The 19,652-nt window shown below is 39.1% G+C and overlaps 4 protein-coding genes and 1 non-coding gene across 8 annotated transcripts; 3 read left to right on the forward strand and 2 right to left on the reverse strand.

Annotated features, from left to right (window-relative positions):
* Positions 1 to 27: 27 nt before the first annotated feature.
* On the reverse strand, positions 28 to 1,079 carry LOC124193745 (TM2 domain-containing protein CG10795-like). Its single transcript, XM_046587712.1, has 4 exons — positions 799 to 1,079; positions 506 to 587; positions 283 to 413; positions 28 to 226 (listed from the first exon to the last, which is right to left on the reverse strand). Exons 1-4 carry the CDS (start codon positions 1,004 to 1,006, stop codon positions 72 to 74), a joined length of 576 nt encoding a protein of 191 aa, XP_046443668.1. The 5' UTR covers positions 1,007 to 1,079; the 3' UTR covers positions 28 to 71.
* Positions 1,080 to 2,279: 1,200 nt separating this feature from the next.
* Positions 2,280 to 7,307, forward strand: LOC124194977. Its single transcript, XM_046589395.1, has 5 exons — positions 2,280 to 2,295; positions 2,635 to 2,921; positions 2,983 to 3,253; positions 3,317 to 4,825; positions 4,903 to 7,307. The coding sequence occupies exons 2-5, from the start codon at positions 2,670 to 2,672 to the stop codon at positions 7,179 to 7,181; spliced, it is 4,311 nt and encodes a 1,436-aa protein (XP_046445351.1). The 5' UTR covers positions 2,280 to 2,295; positions 2,635 to 2,669; the 3' UTR covers positions 7,182 to 7,307.
* Positions 7,308 to 7,682: 375 nt separating this feature from the next.
* LOC124194976 lies at positions 7,683 to 12,892 on the forward strand. Of its 3 annotated transcripts, none has more exons than XM_046589392.1 (5): positions 7,683 to 7,777; positions 8,115 to 8,401; positions 8,467 to 8,737; positions 8,801 to 10,405; positions 10,469 to 12,892. In XM_046589392.1, exons 2-5 carry the CDS (start codon positions 8,150 to 8,152, stop codon positions 12,769 to 12,771), a joined length of 4,431 nt encoding a protein of 1,476 aa, XP_046445348.1. In that variant the 5' UTR covers positions 7,683 to 7,777; positions 8,115 to 8,149; the 3' UTR covers positions 12,772 to 12,892. The 3 variants fall into 3 exon arrangements, with proteins under 3 accessions (XP_046445348.1, XP_046445349.1, XP_046445350.1); XM_046589393.1 differs by having other exon boundaries at positions 7,737 to 7,840; XM_046589394.1 differs by lacking the exon at positions 7,683 to 7,777 and adding an exon at positions 7,941 to 7,959.
* Positions 12,893 to 13,404: 512 nt separating this feature from the next.
* On the forward strand, positions 13,405 to 18,221 carry LOC124194978. Of its 2 annotated transcripts, none has more exons than XM_046589397.1 (5): positions 13,405 to 13,530; positions 13,681 to 13,958; positions 14,019 to 14,289; positions 14,353 to 15,852; positions 15,916 to 18,221. In XM_046589397.1, exons 2-5 carry the CDS (start codon positions 13,710 to 13,712, stop codon positions 18,192 to 18,194), a joined length of 4,299 nt encoding a protein of 1,432 aa, XP_046445353.1. In that variant the 5' UTR covers positions 13,405 to 13,530; positions 13,681 to 13,709; the 3' UTR covers positions 18,195 to 18,221. The 2 variants fall into 2 exon arrangements, with proteins under 2 accessions (XP_046445353.1, XP_046445352.1); XM_046589396.1 differs by having other exon boundaries at positions 13,433 to 13,557.
* A 399-nt stretch (positions 18,222 to 18,620) lies between these two features.
* Positions 18,621 to 18,704, reverse strand: Trnal-cag. Its single transcript has one exon. It is a non-coding gene; the product is annotated as a tRNA-Leu (tRNA).
* Positions 18,705 to 19,652: the final 948 nt, after the last annotated feature.

A 19,652-nucleotide genomic window follows, 5' to 3' on the forward strand; every position in this document is an offset into this window, starting at 1 on the left:
AAATCTAAATTTTTTGTTTGAAACAGGAAAAGTAAAAAAAAAAAAAATGTATGAATTAAAAATTCACAATCTCAAAGTTCTGGCCAATCAAACTGAGGCATTCGGTAAGTATCATTATCAAGTTCTAGACGTGAAAGCCTGGGTCCAAAGTAGTTAATTATATAATGAGATCCATCAGCAGGTCCAACAGTTTGAGTAGCAATCAATATGATGTCCACAATTTGACCTATTTTTAGGTTAATGTTATTCAAATGTTTATTAAATGTTGTATAAAAATATTACCTAGAAACATGCAACCCAATGTGCACAGTTTAAAAAGACCTATTGCTGGGTACCCCAGGTAGAATCGATCAGCACCAAACATTCCAAGAAACACTGAGAGTAGCAACGATGTCTCAAATGAGTATCCATTTCTGAAATATATAAATAATCAATACTGGTAAAATAGATTGCAACATAACATTTGCATAGGTGTGCAACTAAAGGTAAATTTGAAATTTCATACGTCCATAAACATGGAATTTCTTTTGGAAAAGTGTTGTTTCCACTCTCCACACATTGGATCCCATCTGCTGCCATGCATATAGCTGTGAACAACAATACAGATTAGTGTAAATTTATTGTTACAATTCAGTCTTTATAGATATATTTCAATAGACTTCATTCAACAGAAGAAACAAACAAGTTTCTTCATTGTATACAAAATAACAGGCCCCTCTGAGTAAATTACAGGCTCTATTCTAGTGTTGTATGATGTCAACAAATAATTATGTTTTATTAGGTGGTAAAATCATATACTGTGAGCCAAGTTGTTTTTGCTACATCCTTTAGGCTGTTGAGTTGACGGATCGATTTCGGGACTGCAGAAATACTGCTCCAGTTGCAAAGACGAACAATTGGTTTCAAAGGTACTGGTTGAAAATGTACGAACTTCACTTTCAACACCTTGTAATGTTCTTAGAAACACAAAAAACACGATTAATGAAGAAACACGAGAAATCGGCATGATTTGAAAAGAGCACTTTTGATCATAATAAACGATAATAATTTCATGGTCTGACAGGCGATATATTATCAGATAATAATCGATTTCGTACATAACGGATACCGATTGATACTACCACGCCATCTAGCAGTTTAACGAACAACTATGCACCTGAGTCCAGCCCAAGGGGGGAAATCAAAAAGACCCTTTGAAAAAAGGAGGCAGACCGCAGAGCCGCTGAGCTGAAGGCGTCAAATGAACTGGCAGTCATCGGAGTAGTGATGGCAACCTAGTTTTTTTTGAAAACTAGGTATTACTATTACTAAATACCTAGTATTTGAGAAAAAGTAGGTATTACTAGGTAGTAATACCTAGTAACAAAATAAATTAAACTAGGTATCGGAAAAAAAAACTAGGTTTTTACTATTACTAGGTATAAACTAGGTAACTAGGTAAAGTAACTAACTAGGTAAAAATACCTAGTTACCTAGTTACCTAGTTTGGATATTTCTCTGTTTATACTTCGAAATTACATAAACAACACAAATACAAAACTTGCAACTGAATTTTTTTCTTTTTATTGCAATTTCTGTCCCGCTAAGATCAATGATAGGATAGAAAGGACTAACGACTAAGCGATAAGAACGGAAATTGAAAATTAGAGACTGAGAATTCAGATTCAGAAGTCAAAGTTTTTGTTGAATCGGCAAAGTGTTTGCGATTCTACCAAGACAGGGGAGACATTTATTTTCTTGCCTTTGCAAGAAAGACCACTACACGAAAAAAGACGCTCTGCAGAGGCAGAAGTAGCTGGCATGGCGAGATACTGCACGTAATCCCCGATTTTCAGACATTTTAGGGCGGGGCCTGTCAGAATTGTGAAGTGAAACAGAGCCATCTAGGCTCTCAAAAGTAGCTGAGCGTAGTAGCTGACACACTCACTAGAGCGCTCATTCCAGTTTCCAAATCGGACCACGTTCACCCTGAAACCGGGATTGGGAAGCCAACACAGCCGTGAACCGACCAGGCATCTATAGCTATGCAGAAACCAAAGAAGCCTAGTAAAATGAAATAAAAGCAGAGTTGCCATTTATTTGACAATGCTGCAAAAAAATGGAAAATACCTAGGTAATTACCTAGGTAATCATTTTTCAAAAACTAGGTATTACTATTACTAGGTATACCTAGTAATAGATTTTTTCCCGAAAACTAGGTAAAAGTAGCTGAAAAAAAACTAGGTATTACTAGGTAACTAGGTAATACTAGGTATTACTACCGAGTAATGCCACCACTACATCGGAGTATGTTATGTGAGTGACCCCGCAATTTTTCTCATATATGCCTTGCTTTTATTCTTTTAATTTGTCCTTTTCTCAGGTGTAATTTGTAAGTGTCATTTTTATACCTTATCGCTCCCTTGCAGTTCTAAATCATATATCTTTTTGGAGAGTTATAACTTCTAACATTTGGAATTATATTTTTTGCATCAGCCATCAGAGCCATCAAGTTGCATGTTAGAAGTTTGTTTTAAGTGTAACTCAGTTTCTAATTCTTGATCCTTCCATTAATTTTCCCATACATTCATGCTACATGAAATCTATTATCATTTTTCTTACTTGTATTGACTGTTTTTTTTTCTTGTGGTTAAGGTAAAAATCAGATAACTGGCCAAACCATTTGAAGGATGGGAAGTTTTGAAGATGTTATGCCTCGGGGAGCATCACACAATATGCCTGGTGTCTTGGAAAATGGTCTTGTTCCCTATGTCCAAAGCACTGGAGTTGACAAAGAACGCCTGTTCAAAGCTGTTAATCTTCAGAAAAAAGGTGCTGAAGTTGACTTTGCAAATGGGGAAAAACTGTTTTTCGATAGAACTACCTCAAATCCTCTAAAAGTTGACAAACTTGGAGACATTCCAATTCCAGTTTCTGTTAAGGTATTGATTACTGATTCAAAAACTATTATGGTAATTGTGTTAATAATTCAAATTGGAACAGGATATTCAAAGGCTTAAGGAAAAATCTGATTTAGGACTGTATGGAAAAGGATTAAATAGCTTTTACGACTCCTCAAAAAGATTGGCCTTACAAATTGATGCTTCAAAACTAACCTCAACTATTATCGATGATCTCAACTTGCTGTCAATGGTTATGCGTCATCTAGACCTGCCTTCTGATTTGATGAATGTTCAAGCAAATCTTCACCAATTGATTTTATATGAATCAGATGGCCATTACCAGTGTACCTCAGAGTCAGAGAAAGAATATGGTATGTAGATATCATGCTTATGTTTTATAAAACGATTGATTTCATTTCCATTTGACGGTTTAGGTTCGTTTGGCACTACTGTTCTTCAGTTACCCGTGGAAGGTGGTCATGAAGGTGGACGTTTCAAAGTGCAGTATCGAGGAGAAGAACAAGTGTTTGACAATCATCAAGACAGCGATCGATGTTTTTACGCATCGTCTTTTTATGGAAATTGTCAGCATTCAATGGAACCCATAACAAAAGGAGCAAAATTGACGTTAGTCTTTGATCTTGTTTGGACAAATGCCAAGAATATAATTCCGCAAGATTTCCCTGTCTTTCTTACCGCCTTGAAGGATATTAAAGAATCTCTCCCAACTTGGATTCGTAATCGAAGAGGTCATAAACAAAACAAAAATCCCAGAAATGACACGTTGCCAAACGACGCGGACGCATCATTTACTTTTGAAGCCTTAACAGTCGCTTGGTCGTCTGAAAATCATTCAACCGAAAAACTTGATTCAAATTCTTTGCTGTTGGAAGCTGAAGAAAACACTTCTGAAATTGTAAGCACGGAAGGTGCTACCTCTAAATTGTCCGAAAATTGTAATGATAATCATCACGACCAAACTCAACAGCAAACATCGTTGGGCGTATCGATTCAGGATGGTGTATGCAACACGGGAGTAAATGCTTGTAACGAGGATCAAGACGAAAATCAAGACGAGGAAGATTCTGAAGTGAATGAAGTCGGGACTTTCAAAGAAAATGTTTTGTACTTTGTTCTCGAAGGAAAATATGTCGAAGATGATTTCACGTTTCGTCGACTCCAAAGAAAAGATCGGGAATTGGCGCAACTTCTTCAATGTTGTGGTTTTCTCGACACACATTTAGCTGTGGTTACCAAAACCGTTTCCACAACTCGCACTGACTATGATCCGTATGATTCATGTGGATGTAGGGACGACTCTGATCACGAGAAAAGAAAATCTACCACCAAAATTTCGCGATGGATAGACTCAAAAGATGTTTCCAAGAAATTGAGCATGGATTTAAATTGGAAGAAGCAGTGTGTTGGACCTCTTAGAAACTTGCCTACATCAGACAGCGAAATAACTGACTCGGAGGATGAATTTGGAGGATGTGGTTATTGGAATACGACCACTACTGAAGAACATTCATACTATTTTGTATTGGTTATTTGGCCTAAGCATCAATCGGTTCAAATGTATTGTCGCTATGGTCTTCACGCACTTCTAGAACACATGGAAGTTAAAAGTTCGTCAACTAGTTGGCTTAAGAAAAACCAACAGAATGCTACTGAGAATTTACGAACGATCATTTCTTTTTGCTCCGCTGATCCTTGGAAGGTGTGGACCCAAACAAGATTAGCAAAAGGTGAATTGACTCAAAGATTGCTTCGTCTTTGTATTGTTTTTCGAGCGCGTGAGGAAGGTCTCAGTCTCTTGAAGATTATTGCATCCGATTTTCCCTTGCCACAAGATCGAGTCAGCAGCATGCAAGGAACTTTTGAAGGTATCCAAACAGAACAAGTTGCTAAGGCGATTGCTGAGTTGGAATGTCTAGTCATTGGTAAGATTAATTCCCTATTCTTCATGACTTTTGTTCTATCTTATTACTTTTGTTTAATTACTTACTGTTTGTAATAGGTTGGAAGGATTCCGCTGATCTAATTCAGAAAATGATTTCTCCTGATCGAATCGTCCAGCAGCTGGTACCGATAATCAGTTTAGCTCAGCACTTGTTGAACTTTCATTGCTTAGAGGGAGCGGTATTAGTTGGAGATCGCATTTTGTCCTCATTGATCAACTTTAACAAGCAGCAGACCCAGAGGTTAAAACAATCGGAAATCCAAAGTTACGTTGAGTTTATGATTTCGTTGGAAGAAAATGCCAAGACTGCAAATCCTCAGAGAGCCAAGTCGTTTACAACTCTATTCTCAAAACTGGAATCCTCAATTCAGTGCAACCTGGTTCTGGAGATGGAAGCTCAAGTTCGTTCACGGTTCAAGAACTCGGTATCTTGCAACAACATGTTCCAGGAATTGTGCAAAGCCCTGCCTCTTTGTGATCTTCGTTCTCCGTTTATTAAGGAGAATGCGATAGTTGAGTTGATGTGCTGTTACTTCAGGATTGGAAACGAAGAATTGCTTCAGACTCTGATATCTAAAATTTTCCACGTTCCAGCCAACCCTGGAGAAAACAATTCTCTTTCTTCGGAGGAAGTTTTGAAAAAAGTTATTTCATCCCCACTAATATTGGAATTGGCGTTATCTTCTGAAATAGGCCTGTCTGTTGTGCTATCGCTAGTTGATAAACAGCTAATTTCTATAACGATCCAGCTCCAACAAATTCTTCGAGATAAGGCTCAGTCGCCAGCAAACGTTAATAGATTGTACCAGCGGAGCGAAAGTCAACTACTCCTTAGTTTATCGTCCTGTCTTCGAATTGTAATTCGCGTAGAAAAGAATTCCAGCAACTACACTGCGCAACGATCGTCGTCAATTTCATCACTGCTGTCGAAGCTGAGTGTCCAGCAGCTAACCACCGTCTTGAATGATATATTTAAATCAAGCTCCAGACATTTGAAAAAACTTTCGTCAACCGCCACAATTATTCGTCAAATTTGCGATCTCCTGATTTCGCGATTGAATGCAAAAACGTCTTTTATGCTTAGCAAAAGCACTATTCTTCAGACGGTAAAGGCCTTAATTGAGGTGAACGACGAGTCACTTACACAAACTTTGTTCAAGCAATTTTGCGAAAAGGATGGAATAGGAATATGGAGCAAACAAAACAAATCTGGCTTATTCCGCGATATTCTTTCTTCCCCTGACGTGTGGGGGAAATTGGATTCCACATCAAGGCAGCTAATCATGAAATCCTGTGCTTCGCTTATACATTCTCGGATTGCGGAAATTATCAAATCTCTGAATTCCCTTACTGGATCTACTACCACCCAAAACCAATCTTTACGGAAACTAGTGATCGAAGGCATAGTCGAATGTGTTCAACTTTTCTTTTGGGGAGAGAAGAACAGATTTGATTTAGAACAAAAGATCACCGCCGAAGCCTTTCAACCACTTATCATGAAACTAAATTCTTCTGTACTTTTGGAACTTGTATTGCAGCTCTACAAATCGGAGTCTGATGCCCGTCCCAACATCAAGAAATTTCCCATCTGCATGGATTGGTATCGCACCATATGCAGAATCTTGTTCACTGTGGAGTTTGTGTCGCTTGTCAACTTTGAAGTAGCAACCCGCATCGTTAATTGCCTCTTGTGGCTTGAAGATGAAGAATCTTGGAAACAGTTCACACAGAGTGTTTGCAAAAATTTTCTTTCATGGCGAGGCAATCTTTTTGTGCAAATCTTGTTGAAGGATCTTTCTATCCAGCGAGCACTTAAAGATTTCGCTCCTGCTTTTGCTGCTTTCGTGCACATCGTAGACCACTGGGCTCAGCGCACCGAAAAGCTGAAAGAACCGGCATTTAGCTGGCAGCAGTCCAAAGCCGTTGTACCGAATTATCCTGAAGTCCAAGCCTTTCTTCGTTCACCTCAAGAGTCTATGGCCTACATGAAATTTGGTGGAATTGCCGAGGCTCGTCGTTTGGCCAACAGTCTTAATGCCCTGGGACAGTCTAACAATTTCAGTGTTTCAGTTACTACGTCTGGAAGTGGAAAAAATTCTCGGTGTGACATTGTGAAAAATCGAAATCACTTTGAACGCAGAGCACGAGATTTTTTTAGCAGGAAAGCTGAATTGATTGAATTGGTAAAACTTCGTAACCGCCTCGGACAAGAAATTGCTCAAGCGGAACAATTGGCTGCTGCGATTTCTTCAACACCAATTATAACTGACGAGGTCTGTGTCGTCCCTCCACCTAAGCGTCCCAAGCTCGACATACCTGTAATTGAACTCGAATGAAGACATGTTTTGTGTTGTTTTATTTTTTTTTAACTAAGAATTCTTGTTTGATTTCATCAGCCATTCAGTTTTAACTCAGAATGTATTTTTGTTTGAATAAAAACTTCACTCGTTGTCTTTTCTAAATCTTTTCTATTGTTTTAATTTTTAGCTGTTGGATGTCGTGAAACAAACCCCGTATTTCTTTCTGGATTATATGTCGAAAGCATTATTTCCTTGCTCGAAGCAGCGACGTTTAGTAATTCACATTAAGGGGAAAGTTTATTTTCTGTTTGGAGGAGAGATTTAACGGTTGGGTTTCTACTAATTTACGGACGTACGTACCTAACTGGGAGCTGGTACATCTAGCGGGAACGATGCGAATGGCATATCGAGCTCGACTGCTCGAGTTTGCAAACTCTTAGCGCTAGATGCGCCACCTACCAGTTATAGGTTGATCGGAGGGAATGAGTAGCAAAAGGCCTAGGATTTTAATGGCTTAGAATGACTATGGTTGGTTGGAACTTGCCAACTTGGAACTCGCTAGTGTCGCTACTTCACTAGGGAACAGGCTATGGATTGAGTGGGTGACTGGGTTACCCCGCCATTTTTCTCACGTATGCCGTGCTTTTATTTATTTATTTTTTTTTTAAATTTGTGTCCTTTCTCAATTGTAATTTGTAAGTGTAATTTTTAAACTTAATCGCTCCCTTGCATTTATAAATCATCTACTCTCTTTGGAGAGAAGCTGGACGGATTTGAAATTATATTTTTTGCATGAAGCCATCATTGCTATCAGGTTGCATGTTAGAAGATTATTTTAGATGTGTAACCAGTGTAACTCAGTTTCTAATTCTTGATCCTTCCATTAATTTTCCCATACATTCATGCTACATGAAATTTATTACCCTTTTTCTTACTTGTATTGAGTGTTAGTTTTTTCTTGTGGTTTAGGTAAAAATCAGATCACTGGCCAAACCACTTGAAAGATGGGAAATTTTGAAGATGTTATGACTCGTGGAGCATCCCACAATCTGCCTGTTGTCTTGGAAAATGGTTTTGTTCCCCCCGTCCAAAGCACTGGAGTTGACAAAGAACGCCTGTTCAAAGCTGTTAATCTTCGAAAAAAAGGTGCTGAAGTTGACTTTGCATTTGGGGAAAAATTGTTTCTTGATAGAACTACCTTAAATCCTCTAACAATTGACAAACTTGGAGACATTCCAGTACCACTATCTGTTAAGGTATTCAACACTGATTCAATAACTATTATGGAAAATGTGTTAATCACTTATATTGGAACGTTCAGGATATTCAAAAGGTTAAAGAAATATCTGAATTAGGACTGTATGGAAAAGGATTAAATAGGTTTTTTGACTCCTCAAAAATATTGGCCTTTCAAATTGATTCTTCAAAACTAACCTCAACTATTATCGATGATCTCAACTTGCTGTCATTAGTCATGCATCATCTAGACCTGCCTTCTGATTTGATGAATGTTCAAGCAAATCTTCACCAATTGATTTTATATGAATCAGATGGCCATTACCAGTGTACCTCAGAGTCAGAGAAAGAATATGGTATGTAGATATCATGCTTATGTTTTATAACGCGATTGATTTCATTTCCATTTCACGGTTAAGGTTCGTTCGGCACTACTGTTCTTCAGTTACCCGTGGAAGGTGGTCATGAAGGTGGACGTTTCAAAGTGCAGTATCGAGGAGAAGAACAAGTGTTTGACAATCATCAAGACAGCGATCGATGTTTTTACGCATCGTCTTTTTATGGAAATTGTCAGCATTCAATGGAACCCATAACAAAAGGGTCAAAATTGACGTTAGTCTTTGATCTTGTTTGGGCAAATGCCGAAAATATAGTTCCGCAAGATTTCCCTGTGTTTCTTACCGCCCTGAAGGATATTAAAGGATCTCTTCCAACTTGGATTCGTAATCGAAAAGATGATAACCAAAACAAGAATCCCACAAATCACACGTTGACAAACGAGGCAGATGCATCATTCGCTTTCGAAGCCCTTGCAGTCGTGTGGTCGTCCGAAAATCATTCAAACGAAAAACCCGATTCAAATTCTTCGCTGTTGGAAGCTGAAGAAAATACTTCTGAAATTGGAAGCACGGAAGGTGCTACCTCTAAATTGTCCGAAGATTTTAATGATAATCATCACGACCAAACTCAACGCCAAACACCGTTGGACGTGTCGATTCAGGATGGTGCATGCACGATGGGAGGAAATGCTTGTAACGAGAATCAAGACAAGGATCAAGACGAGGATCAAGACGAGGATCAAGACGAGGATCAAGACGAGGATCAAGACGAGGAGCAAGACGAGGAGCAAGACGAGGAAGATTCTACGGAAGAGTATGAAGTCGGGACTTTCGAAGAAAATGTTTTGTACTTTGTTCTTGAAGGAAAATATGTCGAAGATGACTTCACGTTTCTTCGACTCAAAGGAAAAGATCGGGAATTGGCGCAACTTCTTCAATGTTGTGGTTTTCTCGACACACATTTAGCCGTGGTAACCAAAACCGTTTCAACAACTCGCGGTGAATATGATCCGTATTATTCGCGTAAAAGGCATAACTACTGTGATCACGAGAAAACAAAATCTACCACCAAAATTTCGCGATGGATAGACTCGAAAAATATTTCCAAGAAATTGATTATGGATTTAAATTGGATGAAGCAGTGTGTTGGACCTCTTAGAAACTTGCCTACATCAGACAGCAGAACAACCGGAACAACTGACTCGGAGGATGAATGCGATGACTGTGATGACTGTGGAGGGTGTGATAGTTGGAATACTACTGAAGAACATTCCCACTATTTTATATTGGTTATTTGGCCTAAGCATCAATCGGTTCAGATGTATTGTCGCTATGGTCTTCACTTACTACTAGACAACATTGAAATCAAAAGTTCTTCAACTAGATGGCTTACGAAAAACAAACAGAAGGCAACTGAGAGTTTACGAACGATCATTTCTTTTTGCTTCGCCGAACCTTGGAAATTGTGGACCCTAACAATATTAGCAAAAGGTGAATTGACTCGAAGATTGCTTCGTCTTTGTATTGTTTTACGAGCGCGTGAGGAAGGTCTCAGTCTCCTGAAGATTATTGCTTCCGATTTTTCCTTGCCACCAGAAAGAGTCAGCAGCATGCAAGGAACTTTTGAAGGGATCCAAACAGAACAAGTTGCTAAGGCGATCGCTGAATTTGAATGTCTAGTCATTGGCAAGTTTAATTCCCTATCCTTCATCTTTTTACTTTTTTTAAATTATTTATTGTTTGTAATAGGTTGGAAAGAATCCGCTGATCTAATTCAGAAAATGATTTCTCCTGATCGAATCGCCCAGCAGCTGGTACCGATAATCAGTTTATCTCAGCACTTGTTGAACTTCCATTGCTTAGAAGGAGCGGTATTAGTTGCAGATCGCATTTCTTCCTCATTGACAAACTTAAACAAGCAACAAGCCCAGAGGTTAAAACAATCGGAAATCCAAAGTTACGTTGAGTTCATGATTTCGTTGGAAGAAAATGACAAGACTGCAAATCCTCAGAGAGCCAAGTCGCTTACAACTCTGTTCTCAAAACTGGAATCCTCAATTCAGTGCAACCTGGTTCTGGAGTTAGAAGCTCAAGTTAGTTCGCGGTTCAAGAACTTGGACTCTTGCAACAACATGTTCCAGGAATTGTGCAAAGCCCTGCCTCTTTGTGATCTTCGTTCCCCGTCGATCAAGGAGAAGGTGATAGTTGACTTGGTGTGTTTTTACTTTAGGATTGGAAACGAAGAATTGCTTCAAACTTTGATATCCAACGTTTTCCACGTTCCATCCACCCCTGGAGGAAACAAATTGAATTCTTCGGAGGAAGCATTGGAAAAGATTATTTCATCCCCACTAATATTGGAATTGGCTTTATCTTCTGAAATGGGCGTGTCTGCTGTGCTAACGCTAGTTGATAAACAGCTAATTTCCTTAACGAACCAGCTTTCGAAGATTCTTCAAGACGAGGCTCAGCCATCTTCGTACCTGAATAGATACCAGCCGTCATATTTCAATCTTATGTACCAGCGGAACGAAACTCAACTGCTGCTTAGTTTATCGTCCTGTCTTCGAATTGTAATTCGCGTAGAAAAAAATTCCAGCAACTACACTGCGCAACGATCGTCGTCAATTTCATCACTTCTGTCGAAGCTGAGCGTCCAGCAGCTAACCACCGTCTTGAATGACATTTTAAAATCAAGTTCCAGGCATTTGAAAAAACATTCGTCAGCCGCAACAATTATTCACCAAATTAGCGTTTTCCTGATTTCGCGATTGAATGAAACCAACACTGCTGTGCTTAGCAGAAGCACTATTCTACAGTCGATAAAGGCTGTAATTGAGCTTGATGATGAATCACTTACACGAACTTTGTTCCAGCAATTTTGCGAAAAGGAAGGAAGTGGATCACGGAGCAAACAAAACAAATCCGGTTTACTCCGCGATATTCTTTCTTCTCCTGACATGTGGGGAAAATTGGATTCTTCATCAAGGCAGATAATCATGGATGCTTGTGCTTCGCTCGTTAATTCGTGGATCGCGGAAATATCCCAATCTCTGAATTCCCTCATTGAATCGACTACCACCCTTATCAATGCTCCACCGAAACTACTGACCGAAAGCATAGTCGAATGTGTGCAACTGTTCTTTCTGGGAGAGAAGAACAGATTTGATTTAGAACACAAGATCACCGCCGAAGCCTTTCAACCACTCATCTTCAAACTAAATGCTTCTCAACTCTTGGATCTTGTATTGCAGCTCTACAAATCGGAGTTCGATGCCCGTCCCAACATCAAGAAATTTCCCATCTGCATGGATTGGTATCGCACCATATGCAGAATCTTGTTTACTATGGAGTTTGTGTCGCTTGTCAACTTGGACGTAGCAACCAACATTGTTAATTGCCTCTTGTGGCTTGAAGATGAAGAGTCTTGGAAATATTTCACACAGAGTGTTTGCAGACATTTTCAATCGTCTCGAGGCAATCTTTTTTTGCAAATCTTCTTAAAGGATATTCCTATCCAGGGAGCTCTTAAAGCTTTTGCTCCCGCTTTTGCTGCTTTCGTGCACATCGTGGACCACTGGGCTCAGCATTCCGTGAATCTGAAGGAACCGACATTCAGCTGGCAGCAGTCCAAAGCCGTTGTACCGAATTATCCTGAAGTCCAAGTCTTTCTTCGTTCACCTAAAGAGTCTATGACCTTCATGAAATTTAATGGAATTGCCGAGGCTCGTCGTTTGGCCGACAGTCTTCATGCCATGGGGCAGTCTAACAATTTCAGTGTTTCAGTTACTACGTCTGGAAGTGGAAAAAATTCTCGGTGTTACATTAAGAAAAATCGAAATTACTGTGAACGCTCAAGACTAAATTTTTTTAAGATGAAAACTGAATTGATTGAATTGATAAAGCTTCGTAACCGCCTCGGCCAAGAAATTGCTCAAGCGGAACAATTGGCTGCTGCGATTTCTTCAACACCAGTTGCGACTGACGAGGTCTGCGTCGTCCCTCCACCTAAGCGTCCCAAGCTCGACATACCTGTAATTGAACTGGAATGAAGACATGTTATGTGTTGTTTAATTTGTTTCTAATTAAGAACTCTTGCTTGATTTCATCAGCCATTCAGTTTTAACTCAGAATGTATTTTTGTTTGAATAAAAACATCACCCGTTGTCTTTTCTAAATCTTTTCCATTGTTTTAATTTTTAGCTGGTTGATGTGATGTAAACAAACCCCGTATTTCTTTCTGGATTATATGTCGAAAGTATTCTTTCCTTGCTCGAAGCAGCGACGTTTAGTATTTACTTAAATGGGAAGTTTGTTTGTTTGGAGGAGAGATTTAACGTTAGGCTACTTATTTACGGACGAACTGCACTAATATAAGGGTTTAAAAATAGTCACACTATTACACTTACCGTAGAATTATCGAATACCGGTTGCGATTGGGTCATATCATAAAACAATATTTATATCAAGGAAAACATTTTGTTTGCTTGGAGGAGAGATTTAAATTAACGTTTGGGTTTCTACTAATTTACGGACGTACCTAACTGGGAGCAGAGCTGGTACATCTAGCGGCAACGGTGCGAATGGCATATCGAGCTCGACTAGTCGAGTTTGCAAACGCTAGCGCTAGATGCGCCACCTACCAGTTATAGGTTGATCGGGAGGGAATGAGTAGCAAAAGGCCTAGGATTAAGTAGCCAGTAGCCACAGCTATGGTGTGCCGTTTGTGCCGTTTGGAGAGTAGTTATAACATTTGAAATAAATTTTATTGCATCAACCATCAGTTCCATCACCCATCAGAGCCATTTCAGGTTGCATGTTAGAAGCTTTTTAGAAGTGTAACTCAGTTTTTTATTCTTGATCCTTCCATTAATTTTCCCATAAAAATTTCATTCATGCAATATGAAATTTATTATAATTTTTCTTACTTGTACTTACTGTTTTTTTTTCTTATGGTTTAGTTAAAAATCAGATCACTGGCACTTGGAGGATGGCATATTTTGAAGATATTGTGCATCAGGGAGCATCACACACGCCTGGTGTCTTGGAAAATGGTTTTGTTCCTCTTGTCATTAGCACTGGAATTGACAAAGAACGCCTGTTCAAAGCTGTCAATCTTCGAAAAAAAGGTGCTGAAGTTGACTTTGCATTTGGGGAAAAACTGTTTCTTGATAGAACTACCTCAAATCCTTTAAAAGTTGACAAACTTGGATACATCCAAATTCCAGTTTCTGTTAAGGTATTGAATACTGATTCAAAAACTATTATGGTAATTGTGTTGATAATTTAATTGGAACAGGATATTCAAAGGCTTAAGGAAAAATCTGAATTAGGACTGTATGGAAAAGGATTAAACAGCTTTTTCGACTCCTCAAAAAGATTGGCCTTACAAATGAATGCTTCAAAACTAACCTCAACTATTATCAATGATCTCAAGTTGCTGTCAATGGTTATGCACCATCTAGACCTGCCTTCTGATTTGATGAATGTTCAAGCAAATCTTCACCAGTTGATTTTATATGAATCAGATGGCCATTACCAGCGTATCTCGGAGTCGCAGAAAGAATTTGGTATATAAATTTTATGTTTATGCTTTATAACGCGATTGATTTCATTTCCATTTGACGGTTTAGGTTCGTTTGGTACTCTTATTCTTCAGGTACCCGTGGAAGGTGGTCATGAAGGTGGACGTTTCAAAGTTCAGTATCGAGGAAAAGAGCAAGTGTTTGACAATCATCAAGACAGCGATCGATGTTTTTACGCATCGTTGTTTTATGGAAATTGTCAGCATTTAATGGAACCCATAACAAAAGGAGTAAAATTGACGTTAGTCTTTGATCTTGTTTGGACAAATGCCAAGATTATAGTTCCGCAAGATTTCACTGTCTTTCTTACCGCTCTGAAGAATATTAAAGGATCTCTTCCAACTTGGATTAATAATCGAAACGGTGATAAACAAAACAAGAATTCCAGAAATGAAATGTTGCCAAACGACCCGGACGTATCATTCACTTCTGAAGCTCTGACAGTCGCCGCATGGTCGTCTGAAAATCATTCAACCGAAAAACTTGATTCAAATTCTTTGCTGTTGGAAGCTGAAGAAAATACTTCTGAAATTGGAAGCACGGAAGGTGCTACCTCTAAATTGTCCGAAAATTGTAATGATAATCATCACGACCAAATTCAACAGCAAACATCGTTGGGCGTATCGATTCAGGATGGTGTATGCACCACGGGAGTAAATGCTTGTAACGAGGATCAAGACGAAAATCAAGACGAGGAAGATTCTGAAGTGAATGAAGTCGGGACTTTTGAAGAAAATGTTTTGTTTTTTGTTCTCGAAGAAAAGTATGTCGAAGATGACTTCACGTTTCGTCGACTCCAAAGAAAAGATCAGGAATTGGCGCAACTTCTGCAATGTTGTGGTTTCCTCGACACACATTTAGCTGTGGTTACCAAAACCGTTTCCATAACTCGCACTAATTGCAGATGCATTTGCGACTGTGATTACGAGGAAAGAAAATCTACCACCAAAATTTCGCGATGGATAGACTCAAAAGATGTATCAAAGAAATTGAGCATGGATTTAAATTGGAAGAATCAGTGTGTTGGACCTCTTAGAAACTTGTCTACATCAGACAGTGAAATAACTGACACGGAGGATGAATGTGATTGTGGAGGATGTGATTATTGTAAACCGACCACTTATGAAAAACATTCATACTATTTTATATTGGTCATTTGGCCTAAGCATCAATCGGGTCAGATGTATTTTCGCTATGGTCTTCACGTACTAATAGAAAAAATGGAAGTTAAGAGTTCTTCAACTAGTTGGCTCAAGAAAAACCAACAGAATGCTACTGAGAGTTTACGAACGATCATTTCTTTTTGCTCCGCTGATCCTTGGAAGGTGTGGACCCAAACAATATTAGCAAAAGGTGAATTGACTCGAAGATTGCTTCGTCTTTGTATTGTTTTACGAGCGCGTGAGGAAGGTCTCAGTCTTCTGAAGATTATTGCTTCCGATTATCCCTTGCCACAAGAACGAGTCAGCAGCATGCAAAGAACTTTTGAAGGGATCCAAACAGAACAAGTTTCTAAGGCGATCGCTGAGTTGGAATGTCTAGTCATTGGTAAGTTTAATTCCCTATCGTTCATCTTATTACTTTTGTTTAATTACTTATTGTTTTTAATAGGTTGGAAGGACTCCGCTGATATAATTCAGAAAATGATTTCTCCTGATCGAATCGTCCAGCAGCTGGTACCAATAATCAGTTTAGCTCAGCACTTGTTGAACTTTCATTGCTTAGAGGGAGCGGTATTAGTTGGAGATCGCATTTTGTCCTCATTGATCAACTTCAACAAGCAGCAGACCCAGAGGTTAAAACAATCGGAAATCCAAAGTTACGTTGAGTTCATAATTTCGCTGGAAGAAAATGCCAAGACTGCAAACCCCCTGAGACCCAAGTCGTTTACAACTCTGTTCTCAAAACTGAAATCCTCAATTCAGTGCAACCTGGTTCTGGAGTTAGAAGCTCAAGTTAGTTCGCGGTTCAAGAACTTGGATTCTTGTAACAACATGTTCCAGGAATTGTGCAAAGCCCTGCCTCTTTGTGATCTTCGTTCCTCGTCGATCAAGGGGAATGTGATAGTTGACTTGATATGCTGTTACTTTAGGATTGGAAACGAAGAATTGCTTCAGACTCTGATATCTAAAATTTTCCACGTTCCAGCCAACCCTGGAGAAAATCAATCTCGTTCTTCGGAGAAAGCATTGGAAAAGGTTATTTCATCCCCACTAATATTGGAATTGGCTTTATCTTCTGAAATAGGCCTGTCAGTTGTGCTATCGCTAGTTGATAAACAGCTAATTTCCATAACGAGCAAGCTTCAAAAGATTCTTCATGGCGAGGCTCAGCCGCCAGCAAACGTCAATAGATTGTACCAGAAGAAAGAAACTCGACTGCTGCTTAGTTTATCGTCCTGTCTTCGAATTGTAGTTCGCGTTGAAAAAAATTCCAGCAACTCCACTGCGCAACCATCTTCGTCAATTTCATCACTTTTGTCGAAGTTGAACGCTCAGCAGTTAACCACCGTCTTGTTTGACATTTTAAAATCAAGCTCCAGGCATTTGAAAAAACCCTCGTCAACCGCAACAATTATTCACCAAATTTGCGTTTTCCTGATTTCGCGATTGAATGAAACCAACACTGCTGTGCTCAGCAGAAGCACCATTCTACAGTCGATAAAGGCTGTAATTGAGGTGAATGATGAGTCTCTTTCACAAACTTTGTTCCAGCAATTTTGTAAAAAGGAAGAAATTGGATCATGGAGCAAACAAAACAAATCCGGCCTACTCCGCGATATTATGTCTTCCCCTGACGTTTGGGGAAAATTGGATTCCTCATCAAGACAGATAATCATGGATACTTGTGCTTCGCTTGTAAATTCTTGGATCGTGGAAATTTCACTTTCTCTGAATTCCCTCATTGAATCGACTGCCACCCTTATCAATGCTCCACCAAAACTACTAATCGAAGCCATAGTCGATTGTGTGCAACTGTTCTTTCTGGGAGAGAAGAACAGATTTGATTTTGAACAAAAGATCACCGCCGAAGCCTTTCAACCACTCATCTTCAAACTAAATGCTTCTCAACTCTTGGATCTTGTATTGCAGCTCTTCAAATCGGAGTTCGATGCCCGTCCTAACATCAAGAAATTTCCCATCTGCATGGATTGGTATCGCACCATATGCAGAATCTTGTTCACTGTGGAGTTTGTGTCGCTTGTCAACTTGGACGTAGCAACCCGCATCGTCAATTGCCTCTTGTGGCTTGAAGATGAAGAGTCGTGGAAACAGTTCGCACAGAGTGTTTGCAAAAATTTTCTTTCATCGCGAGGCAATCTTTTTGTGCAAATCTTGTTGAAGGATCTTTCTATCCAGCGAGCACTTAAAGCTTTCGCTCCCGCTTTTGCTGCTTTCGTGCACATCGTGGACCACTGGGCTCAGCATTCCGTGAATCTGAAGGAACCGATATTCAGCTGGCAGCAGTCCAAAGCCGTTGTACCGAATTATCCTGAAGTCCAAGCATTTCTTCGTTCACCTGAAGAGTCTATGATCTACATGAAATTTAATGAAATTGCCGAGGCTCGTCGTTTGGCCGAAAGTCTCCAGGCCATGGGGCAGTCTAACAATTTCAGTGTTTCAGTTACTACGTCTGGAAGTGGAAAGAATTCTCGGTGTGACATTGTGAAAAATCGAAATCACTTTGAACGCAGAGCACAAGTTTTTTTTTGCAGGAAAGCTGAATTGATTGAATTGGTAAAACTTCGTAACCGCCTCTGCCAAGAAATTGCTCAAGCGGAACAATTGGCTGCTGCGATTTCTTCAACACCTATTACAACTGACGAGGTCTGCGTCGTCCCTCCACCTAAGCGTCCCAAGCTCGACATACCTGTAATTGAACTGGAATGAAGACATGTTTTGTTTGTTTAATTTGTTTCGAATTAAGAACTCTTGCTTGATTTCATCAGCCATTCAGTTTTTGATTTTCAGTTCTGGATTTTTGTCGAAAGAATTATTTCCTTGCTCGAAGCAGCGATGTTTAGTATTTACATTAGAGGAAAAGTTTGTTTGTTTATAGGAGAGATTTATCGTTAGGCTTTCTACTTTAATAAAGATAAAAGAAATTTAGCATATTAATACATCACTAAACGATGAATTACAACCAATCACATGTAGCCGCCAGCCGCTGAGATAATTATAAGTGATCAAGTGGGAATATAACTTGCTTTTGCGATTATGTTTTAAAGAATTTATCAACGCAAATGATAAAATCGCGATTAAAACAAGTCAGAGTTGCTGCAATATATGGTTGAGTTTTCAAAAGTAAAAATTTTGTGTCAGAAGTGGGATTCGAACCCACGCCCAGAGAACTGGACTGCGACCTGAACGCAGCGCCTTAGACCGCTCGGCCATCCTGACTTATACTCAACAGTCAGCGTTTATTCAATAAATGAAAATATTTCAGTTGGGGGAAAAGGACCCATAAATTTTACAAGGCAACTTTCTCCCTAATACAGTTTTACAGACTATTTTTTGCACGGTGCGTAGCACTATGACGGAATCGCAGTAGTAAAAAGGCGCTTAAGTATCGTACTATAGTAATTTGTATCACTAGTAAAATTGAAAATGGCTACAGTGTATCACTAGTAAAACGTATCTCAAATAATACCGTTCGGTAGAAAATCAAAATTTTCTAAATAATTTATTAATTTCATACCAACAAATGGCCAATAGTAAATTGTTTCATAATTCTTTTTCAAAATTTCGTGTGAAAAGGGAAAGTGATACAGTAGTATTTTGTAGTATAACGACAACGTCTCGTTAGTAACAGGCATCAACAGTAACACCCCCTATGAGCCAGTATGATATTCACGGCTTCGCCGTGATGATCCCGAATGTAAATTTCACGGCTTCGCCGTGGATGATACCGAATTTAATTTCACGGCTTCGCCGTGGATAATAATAAAATTATGTTCACGGCTTCGCCGTGATTGATAATAACTTGACGTTCACGGCTTCGCCGTGGATGATAATAATATATGATGTTCACGGCTTCGCCGTGATTGTGATTCTGGAATTACCAATTTTATAACCTAACCTAACCTAACCAAACCTAACCTAACCTAAACTAACCTAACCTAACCTAACCTAACCTAACCTAACCTAACCTAACCTAACCTAACCTAACCTAACCTGATGTTACTTGTGAACAGAAATACTAGTGAGACAATTTATCAATGCAACGAAGTTCTTATGATACAAGAACCACAAGAACTTCGTTCTTATGAGACATTTTACTTAAAGAACTAGTTATTAATGGGTACTGTTTCGAGTTACTAAACAATCAAATTATTAGTGATATATTTT

The sequence above is a fragment of the Daphnia pulex genome, chromosome 5 (genome assembly GCF_021134715.1).
Source record: "Daphnia pulex isolate KAP4 chromosome 5, ASM2113471v1".
Taxonomy (NCBI): Eukaryota; Metazoa; Arthropoda; class Branchiopoda; order Diplostraca; family Daphniidae; genus Daphnia; species Daphnia pulex.

Excerpts from the sequence above, each read along its gene's own strand:
- LOC124194977 (XM_046589395.1), top strand. The coding sequence starts at position 2,670 with ATGGGAAGTTTTGAAGATGTTATGCCTCGGGGAGCATCACACAATATG. Across the intron at positions 2,922-2,982 it reads CAATTCCAGTTTCTGTTAAG|GATATTCAAAGGCTTAAGGA; the intron begins GTATTGATTACT and ends AAATTGGAACAG. Across the intron at positions 3,254-3,316 it reads AGAGTCAGAGAAAGAATATG|GTTCGTTTGGCACTACTGTT; the intron begins GTATGTAGATAT and ends TTGACGGTTTAG.
- LOC124193745 (XM_046587712.1), bottom strand. The coding sequence starts at position 1,006 with ATGCCGATTTCTCGTGTTTCTTCATTAATCGTGTTTTTTGTGTTTCTA. Across the intron at positions 588-798 it reads CAAAAACAACTTGGCTCACA|CTATATGCATGGCAGCAGAT; the intron begins GTATATGATTTT and ends TGTTGTTCACAG. Across the intron at positions 227-282 it reads ATTGGGTTGCATGTTTCTAG|GTCAAATTGTGGACATCATA; the intron begins GTAATATTTTTA and ends ACCTAAAAATAG.
- LOC124194978 (XM_046589397.1), top strand. The coding sequence starts at position 13,710 with ATGGCATATTTTGAAGATATTGTGCATCAGGGAGCATCACACACGCCT. Across the intron at positions 14,290-14,352 it reads GGAGTCGCAGAAAGAATTTG|GTTCGTTTGGTACTCTTATT; the intron begins GTATATAAATTT and ends TTGACGGTTTAG. Across the intron at positions 15,853-15,915 it reads GTTGGAATGTCTAGTCATTG|GTTGGAAGGACTCCGCTGAT; the intron begins GTAAGTTTAATT and ends TGTTTTTAATAG.
- LOC124194976 (XM_046589392.1), top strand. The coding sequence starts at position 8,150 with ATGGGAAATTTTGAAGATGTTATGACTCGTGGAGCATCCCACAATCTG. Across the intron at positions 8,402-8,466 it reads CAGTACCACTATCTGTTAAG|GATATTCAAAAGGTTAAAGA; the intron begins GTATTCAACACT and ends TGGAACGTTCAG. Across the intron at positions 10,406-10,468 it reads ATTTGAATGTCTAGTCATTG|GTTGGAAAGAATCCGCTGAT; the intron begins GCAAGTTTAATT and ends TGTTTGTAATAG.